Below are 10,206 nucleotides of genomic sequence, written 5' to 3'. Positions count from 1 at the left end.
GGGACATTGAGATAGTTGAGGAGAGGAGGCTTGTTGGGCACGAATGCCACTCGTTGCGCGTCCTTATAATTTGTAGAGGTGTATGCAGCGCACGGCCCGTTCGCCTTTCCAGGTGGAAATCCAGGAGGAGCTGAGACCAAACTTAACAGGGACGACTGGTGAACCCGGTTCAGGACAGGTGAAATTCCCAGCAGGCTGCCAGTAAGGCCAGGATCGATTCAGATGTAGGAACATACAGCGTTTCTCAGCGCGGGTAGGAATACTGCAAATATATCTGTCTCAGCAAGTCTGCCAACTTGAACTGGATGTTAAACATTTTTATTTTCTCACAAAAAAAAAAAAACAAGTGAAAAAAACCGGCCAGCGAGGTGAGATTATGTCACAGTTGTTTTTCCACAACGCAGTTTCAGGACTTGTGTTGGGTCAAATGACATTTCCTCGACACTAGTGCGGCGAGCAGCAATGTGATGCCTGAAGTAACAGAACATGCAGAGTGATTTCTTCTCCCTGGCAGGAGTTTGACTTGTTTTAGGGTGAATATTAAAGGTTGACTTGGTGGCTAAAATGACTGAAGATGGACATGTTTGCAGTGTGCCCTTCGCCTAATTTTTTAGGGGTTTTTTTGCCCACAGGGTGAGCTTGTTTTGTAAAAGTAAAAAAAACGAGTAAGCTGCATTTTTGACATTTAGGACAGCAGACCAATCTGTGTTTGTATCTTCGCAAAACTAAATGATCCTTATTGTATTATTGTTTCTGCTTATTGCCCTGTAATTGTTGTTGTTGTTGTTGAATTGTTTTTTATATTGTGGCCACTGTTGCTGCTTTTCCGTAGCTATTATATGTCTCCTTCAATCAATTAAAACGTTTGTTTTGATGGATGATTGATGCGTGAATTCATCTGCAGCGTTGTGTTTTTTCCAGAGCCAGCGCCACCTGACAAGCAGGCCTGCATCAGGCATACATCAAAATAACAGCAGGCACAGTTGCATCATGTCCTGCAGATCAAAGTGCGATGCATGCTTTTCCTTCGGGATATGGCGTTAATGTTTCTCTCCGTTTCTGTGTTTCGCAGGTCATGGATGAAATCTCGCGGCAGCATCGAGGAGGTTTAACTGCAACCAGCTGAAGTATCACTGACCGCCATCAGGAGGAGGCCTAACGGGGATATTCACGTCATTTTGATTTGGATTCAACCGTTTATATTAAAACTCCAGCTTCTTTTAGTTGATTAAAAAAAAAAATCTGCAATGACAAGGAGGCAGAGCGGAGAGGAATCAGTCCAGCAGCTGATTTGAATGACCCCCGTCTCAGACAAGGAAGGATACAAGTGACAAGTTGCCGAGATGAAGGAGAAATCCAAAACGGCCGCAAGGACTAGACGGGAAAAGGAGAACAGTGAATTTTATGAGCTGGCCAAAATGTTGCCTTTACCGTCGGCCATCACCTCTCAGCTGGACAAAGCCTCCATAATAAGACTGACAACAAGTTACCTGAAGATGCGAATCGTTTTCCCTCAGGGTGAGCGATCAGCCCCTTCAGACCCTGCTGACGTTATTTTCCTGTCAGCTGTGGAGCTCGGTTTAGTGACAGTACACTAATATTATTTATACATCTTTTTTTATTCAACTTGCAAAATATTATTTTTATCGACGTAATGTGCATGAAGCTAAAGTCACGAAGTCAGACGCAAAATAGACAACCCATCTTTCTTAAACCACTGTAAACAAACATTCAATTACAAAACAAAAGAGTTTTTATGAGGGATTTAAAAAGCACGATATTTAATATAACATCACAATCTTATAAGTCAATATATATATTATTTTACTCTGCTAATTAGTGCGAATAAAATATTATAATTATTAATATATCAGAAATCCATTTAGTTATATTAACTATATTATAGTAATGTTATGGGTGATTTAAAAGAAAAGAAAATGTAAGTAGGATACTGTTAATGTGACCGCGCGCAGGACTCACTTTAAGCCACACAGAGGGACACATGTGTTCTACATATATATCATGGGAACATCACCGTAATTTTTCCATCGATCTGCAGGGAGTCTTTACAAATGGATTATGATCGTTTTTAATTCCGTGTGCCTAAAGGAGACGATCTGCCACCATCTTTTATACAGGTCTCTGCAGGCTGCTTTGACTGCGTGACTGAGAACAAGACGCACCAATTATATAAAAAAAGGCCCTGCACGGCTTCTAATCACCCAGAGCCATGTGAGCAGGAGGCACACACACACACACACACACACACACACACACACACACACACACACACACACACACAGCCTCTCTTGTGTTAGAGAAATGCAATTAATGATCTGCCATGAAATCTAATCACAAGTCCACGTTTTTGCTGCCATATAGTGAACGCAACAGACCGGTGTATTCATATTATGCTGTCATATCATACAACATATAAAACATAAAAGTATATAAGACAGACTAAATGAGGTTTTAAAAGTATATAAAAATATATTTTTTTAATTTTAATATTATGCATCCTTCAGCCGAGAAACGTGATTTTTCGTTGCGGGTCCTTTTTCTACATCCTCTCATCTGTTGGGGTGATATTAAGCTACATGTCCGACAGCGGAGACCTGTTTTCATTTTCATTTACAGCAGGGGAGACGAACACCTAATTTATTGATGATACCCGAGCTCCATGAGATTTCTCATGAAACTGAATGAATTTCAATGAGCAGCACTGGCTACTTGCTTTGTTCCACTTCCACTGGAAATAGTGGCCTTCACTGAGGGACTTGTTGGACACCAAAAATCTAAAAAAAAAAGTTGAATTTAGGGAGACATTCAAATTCTGCATTTTTATAAAAACAGACACAATAATAATAATAATGCAGACAATTTCCTGCAGCCTCACGACGAATAAGAATATCTGCTATGTAGTGTATGTCTTCCTCCAGATTGGAAGTCTATATTCTGCACACAGTTGTTGTAAGAGGCACATGGCCTGTGCGCCTTGTTAACACCGACAGATTGTTGAGGTTCATGTCTGCAGCTTGTACAACATGTGACAGGCAGGAGAGGACACTGTAAATGCTTTAACACTAAATAGGCCTTTTTAACAGGCACGCCTCCGGCTCGAGGGCGTGTGTGTGTGTGTGTGTGTGTGAGAGAGAGACACAGAGAGAGAGAGAGTCCTGCCTTTTTCAGTAACTGTAATAATAATAAAATAATAATGTAGATTTATATACCAATAACTAAATATGGTGCTATATTTGCCATTATTAATATAACCCTAATAATAATAATAATACTCTGTCCAGGTTTGGGTGAGGCTTGGGGTCATGCAAGTCGATCAAGATCTTTGGACAATGTTGGACGAGAGCTGGGATCTCATTTACTGCAGGTATATTATTATTATTATTATTATTATTATTAATAGTAGTAGCATAATCAACTGTTAGTGACCTGCAAGCGAAGATGCACTGTGCTGTCGACGGTGCAAGTCATTTCTGAGAGGTAACTGTCGTTTGTCTGCAGACGTTGGACGGGTTCATCTTTGTCGTGGCTCCAGATGGGAAGATAATGTACATCTCAGAGACGGCGTCGGTCCATTTAGGACTGTCTCAGGTCCGTTTGTACAATCATATTTATTTATGTTGTGTTACTCTCATAGCGCACACAATCACAGCCAATTTAAGAACAAAACGGCGCTTTTGCAAATAGAAACGCATCTAACGTCCATCCTCATTACCTGTTTAAAGACCTGAGTTATTCTCAACAGGTAGAGTTGACTGGGAACAGTATTTATGAATATGTCCATCCTGCCGACCACGACGAGATGACAGCTGTCCTGACGCCACATCAGCCCTATCACTCACATTTCGTCCAAGGTAAAATATCTCCTCTCCAAAGCTTCCCACGGACAAATACATGTCGTCTATTTGCAATTAAATTGCAACTTCCTGCGTCTAGAAGCAGCAAACGGCTGTGTGTCAATATGACACAGATGGGACACAGATGTGTTTATAGTCTGCACCGATGTGTGTGCATCGAATAGAAATGCAATATCGTATTCCTGCAGGAGGCATTTTGAAACAGTAAATAATGCATTTATTTTGTCATCGATACGTATTATTATCAAAATCCTTTCATATTTAAAATAAGCCAGTCGGTCATAGACCACGTTTTTAAATACGCAGACATATAGTCTTTTTCTCCGCCTGAGAGTTTCTGAGTCGACTCTTGTTTAAAAATCTCCCAGTTATTAAAACATGTGTTGTTTCCTCCTTCAGAATATGAAATTGAGCGCTCTTTCTTTCTGCGGATGAAATGTGTGCTGGCGAAAAGAAACGCGGGCCTCACCAGCGGTGGATACAAGGTAGGCAATGACGCTTAGTCACTGGCCTAAGATATTTCAATAACTATTTATTAATGAACGAAATCATTCATTGCAATCAAGTAATTCATTTAGTAATTTAATGGAAAAAATGGAGACCCTTATTCAAATGGGTTTCCTTCATAAACTATATTCTTTATTTTTATCTAAGAAAAAAAATATATAATATTCTATTATGTCACAGAAAGACTTCAGAGCACAGAATTTTAATATTCTTCTGTATTTGTATAATAATGTATTTCAGTAATAATTCTATATTTCTGGTCAGTAGCATTCAAACTATGCAGTATGCTTCTGATGCTTTAATCAAATTAGCTGTGCCTCTTTAAAAAAGGGACATTTCATGCTTTGATTTTTAAAAACATTTTCTCACTGTCTATCTGCTGCACCACAGGTGATCCACTGCAGTGGCTACCTGAAGATCCGTCAGTACAGTTTGGACATGTCACCGTTTGAGGGCTGCTACCAGAACGTGGGTTTGGTGGCTGTGGGTCACTCCCTGCCGCCGAGCGCTGTGACGGAGATCAAACTGCACAGTAACATGTTTATGTTCAGGGCCAGTTTGGACATGAAGCTCATCTTCCTGGACTCCAGGTACGCAGCCAGTTTACTGTGTATGTCATTACTTGTTTATCTTGAGTCTTTTCTGGGTTTCTTTCTAATTCAGTGTTCTTTATTGTCTGTATATTTAGTACAAGGCACAAACATTTTCATGAGGAGGGTTAAATTAGTTCTCCAAGAAACTCCTGGGGCTAAAATTGTTGCCTGTAAAACACAAGTACTACAGACGACTATGAAACCTCTCCGGATCACTCTGCATATTCTTAACACAACTCGTTAATTCCTCTCCAGGGTGGCAGAGCTGACAGGTTATGAGCCGCAGGACCTGATAGAGAAGACCTTGTACCATCACGTCCACAGCTGTGACATCTTCCACCTCCGCTGCGCACACCACCTCTGTGAGTCACAAGCCTGCTCTAGTATGCTTCTACAGCAGGCCGGCTGACCTTCGCTTGTCAGACAGTAACTGCTCAGGCAACCTGCTGCAGCCAACACGTGCAGACGATCACACATGTCACACACAGACATGTCGTTAATCACGTTAATCTCTGTCTTCTGTCTGATTCTTTTATCTCCTTCAGTGCTGGTAAAAGGCCAAGTCACCACTAAGTATTATCGTTTCCTGGCAAAGCACGGCGGCTGGGTCTGGGTCCAGAGTTACGCTACAATCGTCCACAACAGCCGGTCCTCAAGACCCCACTGCATAGTCAGCGTCAACTATGTCCTCACGTAAGTCTCACTTAATATTCCCATCCGAAAATCAGAGAGAAACCTTAAGAGAGCGACTCTTAAGAAACAGATTGATTTTGGAAGTTATATTCGTAATACTTTCTTGAGACGTTTGTTCATGGAAAAAAGGTATCACTCATGCTTGTGAAGTGGCTGGATGTAATTATCAATCATGCATTTCAGATATCAAGTTGTTAGCGTTGTTTGAATTTTGGACTGAAAATTACAGCTACATGAACATAGTAACACAAGGTTTAGGGGCTATACTGGGCTAAAAGCAGCTGCATTTTTAATGGTGTTTGCAGAGGGAACAGCACTGAATATTTAACTAGATTAGGTAAAATCATATCATACACTCTTGTGATCCACGCTTGAAGCTCACTCTATGATATGATGGGTCTGTGTCTCTTGGAGAAATCCTTCTCTTTATCCTTCTGTAGCCTCTCTGTACAAATCCACCAAATACTGCGGCTGCAGGGCTCAGGCAGTTGTGTGTTATGAGAGCACAAAGCACACTAAGGCCCTTTGAGACAGCAAGACAAACATCAGGGTTCAACCCCATCAAAAAACCTCTACTGTCACCATCGATCTGCAGTCTAAGGAAAGCAAAATCGATCAAACGGTGAACTAGGAATCAATAGCTATCTCATAGCTGTAGCACAGGTTGGATCTTCCTTGTTAAGTTTGGTTGATCCACACGTCGCTTTTTTCTGTGTGTGCGCGTGTGTGTCCTTCTACTTGTGTAATGGTGTGTTTGTGTGAGTCTCTGTACGTGCATGCAGGCATACGGCTGCACTCCACGTATTGATTTCTTCAATGCAGTAAGGAGAAAACAAAGTAACTACATTAAAATGACAGTGAATTTCCAAACGCATAATTAGCTCTTACACCAGAGTGTCCAAAATCTCCCACTTAGCAAGAGCCCCCCAAAAAACTACTACATTAAAAAAACAAACAGCAATTCAATCACCTTGCCCCGACAGCATTTTAACCCAACAAGAATCCATTAATAAATCATGTTTGGAGGTTGGCTGGTGGCGTATTTCAGACATGAGGTGCTCTGACATTGACCCTGAGGTGGAATTCGGCTAACACAGCTGAGTTTGCACAAAGGCCCAACATTATTGGCTCAGACATAAGTCAGCCAGGGCACAGATAGGATGCAGAACCAGCCACCGCAACTATACCTGCAAGAGCAAATAACACTCACACTGTGCGCTGGCTATCCAAACACAGCCTTTCCCCTAAGGTGTTGTACATAAAGAATGGGTCATATTTAGAGTCATATTAAAGAGGCTGGCTGTGCAGGGTCAGGGATGGGCCACAGAGTTTAAAATGCCAGGCAGCTGCTATTACACACTGTTGATGTGATAAGTTAAGAATAGGCTCATGTTTGCTGAACACTTGACACAGGAGCCTTTTCACTCAGGGACACTTGGATTGAGTTCAGCCACAGGACAGTGGGTTAAAATGTCAAAGATGGTGCACAAGCTGCATGCACATAAACAAGTTAAAAAAAAAATATATAAGATATCTGCAGGAGGTTCAATGCAGAGATAGTGTACTTGCACATGCGTGTGTGTGCGTACTTGTGTTGCTCTCTGCAGGGTTTTGGCAATGGTTGTATGGCAGAAAAGAATGATTAACTTTCTTCACGGTGTCTGTTATTTTTCTCAGAAGTGGGAGGGCTTTCTTTTGAACTTATCTTAAATGTTGTTTTCTCTTCTCATAGTCCTCAAATAATTCATAGCATAAAAAGTGTGTTTGTAAAATAAGTCTGTGTAGCTATCTATAACCAATATTGGCCAAGACGTCTGCTGAAGACTAATTACTGATTATGTCACTTGGTGTAACACTGCTACCAAGACTGTGTAAGAAAGAAAGGAGGTGCCCAGAGTGTTTAGGGAAAATGCTAGCCTAAAGGTTTGAGAAGCTCTGAATTGAGTGGGAAAACCTGGAGGAACGTGTGACTGTGTCCTTGAGCAAGGCACTCAACTATCAACACTAAAATGAAGTTGCTCAGTAGCATAATGTTTTGAACCAAAGCAAAGTTAAGATGCATTCATGTTTAAACAAAACAAAGAGTCTACAGTGACGCCAGAGGCTATGTGAGGTTGTACTTGATAAAGTTACTAGAACTTACCCTGAAAGGGACATTAAATTTCATAGCAATCCATCGAATAGTTGTCGAGACATTTCACAAAATAAAAATGAATGTCAACCGCATGGTAGCACTACAGGAAAAGTCGTGGCAGTCCATTCAAGAGTTGTTGAGATATTTCAGTTGTGGCCAGTTGTGGCCAAAGTGGTGGACTTCCTGCCATTTCTAGAGCCGCTAGCATGGATTAAAAGTCACAACCTGGATAAATACGGGTTTAAACTTTAATTTTTATCTCTAACATATATTTTGTTTGTGTCAAAAGGGATACAGAGTATAAGGGAATGCAGCTGTCCTTGGACCAAATGAGCCCCACCAAGCCAGCCTTCCCCTACGCTGACAGTCACAGTGAGGACAGGAAGAGCACCAAGTCACGTCTGACCCAGGCGAAGGCCAAAGCCAGAGTGTCACCCTACCCACAGGTAATAAACAGCTTGTGTTACAGAGCTAAATCAAGAAAGGAGACTTGGTACTGGCTTAATTGTTAGAATGAGGTTCACTCAGAACTTCTTGTTTCTGTCAGCAGTTTTCAGCTTTCAATCCAGAGCGCTCGGAGTCAGACCAAGACAGCCAATGGGGAGGGAGTCCGCTGACTGACTCTGCATCTCCTCAGCTGTTGGATCCCGGTGAGGCTGCAGAGGCATCTTGTGCCTACCGACTGTATCCAGACTCGGGCTCCCTGTGCTACGGCCTGGGTCTATCAGAGGACGATCTCGCCCAAACACATCCCCACACCACCACCTGCGACCGCGTGCGATGCCAGAGTGGCCGCTACTTCCTAGGAGTCCCCCAGTCGGGAAGAGAAGCGTGGTGGGACGCCACTCGCTCTGTCCTCTCGCTGCCGAAATCATCCATGGAGAACAGCGAGGGCTACGAAATCACATCCTACCATGGAGCCATTCACGGTGAGGTGTTAGGGTTGAGACAACAACCATCTGTCTCTGAAAATAGCTCTGGCTTAGCTTCTCCTGGTAGCTGTTTTCCAAATGTTATTATGGGACATGCTAAGTTGTTTACGCCGTCTCTTGCCAGTGTGCCGATTGCTACCATCTGTTCAAAAATTGCCTGCAATTGAAAGCCAAGTTATTTCACATTTCACATCCTCAAACAGAGAACCAACCCCCACTGCCAAGACATTCGGTCTAACAGACCATGATTGTACATGCATTTAAAGCAGAATTTCACACATTACACAGGCGACTCATGGTTTTAGGAAATGGCACTTTAAATAAATTAGAAGAAATATCGGATACAGATCATATTCTGAGTAATTTTCACACACTTGTCGGCAGAAAGGATCAAATTACTCATTGACACAATGTAATTCATTGATTTCACTGTTTTGAAATGTGGCCATTGATCTCTCCTTACAGGACGGGGACACTGGGATGAAGACAGTGTAGTGAGTTCACCTGATGGAGGCGGGTCCACCAGTGATTCGGGTGAACGTTACCATGGTGAACACTTCCGGGCAACCCCTCGGGAGCCCAGCAAGATGGAGACCCTGATCCGAGCCACGCAGCAGATGATCAAAGAGGAAGAAAGCCGCCTGCAGCAACACAAGGCACCGCTGGACGTCTCAGGCCTCGCCAAAGCTCACAGCCCGTGCTTCACCTCCTCACTACCCCACCACTCCCAGCTCACCATGCCCAGCGTGGTGTGCCGCGGCCCAGGAGCCCCCAGCATCGACCTCCCCTCTGAACGCCTCCATCACCAGGACGCCATCAAAGTGCTCGGTCCACATGACAATGACGAAAACACAACCAGTCCGGCATCTCTTTCTCGTCTCAGCAGCCCCAGCTCTGATGGGATCCCCAGGTCTGGCCTCTCCCTCACCAAAGACTACATGCAGACGGATCTGTCCCCCCACCCTCGACAGCCCCAGGGGAGCCCGCTGCTCTATCAGGCCCAGGAGAGGCAGCCACTGGACAGGCAAGCGGCCTATGCTTTGACTGGGTACTCCCTGGAGCACCTGTATGACCCTGAGAACCTGCGGAGTTACTCGGGCCTGGCCTGTGGAGGAGTCCAGTATGATGTGGCATCCCACGTGAGGATGCAGACCGAGCAGATGCAGGGACACAAGGCCACCTCAGTTATCATAACCAACGGGAGCTGACGATATCTGGTGCAGATAAGTCCTGTTCTCTAGATGAGGATGTTACAGTAAGGTGGTGCTTTATGCACATGCAAACACTGACCAGGTGCTTGATACAAACGGCGGGATAATAAAAAAAGAATAAAAAGGTACCTGCACTGGGCTGATGTGCCCTTGGTGGCTCATTCAGCACAATTTGTGTTGGTCAGCCTTTGTATCATACCCTTCTCTTTTCTTTATCATCAGAGGATGATATGAACTAGTGTTCAAGTACTGACGCTTGGT

General features: G+C 43.3%; 1 protein-coding gene across 1 annotated transcript; it reads left to right on the top strand.

The window, feature by feature from the left end:
• The first annotated feature begins 1,343 nt into the window (after positions 1-1,343).
• On the top strand, positions 1,344-9,942 carry LOC139302276 (single-minded homolog 1-like). Its single transcript, XM_070925930.1, has 11 exons — positions 1,344-1,518; positions 3,303-3,385; positions 3,520-3,609; positions 3,764-3,872; positions 4,275-4,360; positions 4,773-4,972; positions 5,231-5,337; positions 5,521-5,668; positions 8,092-8,248; positions 8,353-8,731; positions 9,200-9,942. Exons 1-11 carry the CDS (start codon positions 1,344-1,346, stop codon positions 9,940-9,942), a joined length of 2,277 nt encoding a protein of 758 aa, XP_070782031.1.
• Positions 9,943-10,206: the final 264 nt, after the last annotated feature.

The sequence above is a fragment of the Enoplosus armatus genome, chromosome 19 (assembly GCF_043641665.1).
Source record: "Enoplosus armatus isolate fEnoArm2 chromosome 19, fEnoArm2.hap1, whole genome shotgun sequence".
In the NCBI taxonomy this organism is placed as follows: Eukaryota; Metazoa; Chordata; class Actinopteri; order Centrarchiformes; family Enoplosidae; genus Enoplosus; species Enoplosus armatus.
This window is presented reverse-complemented; position numbering and strand designations above follow the sequence as displayed.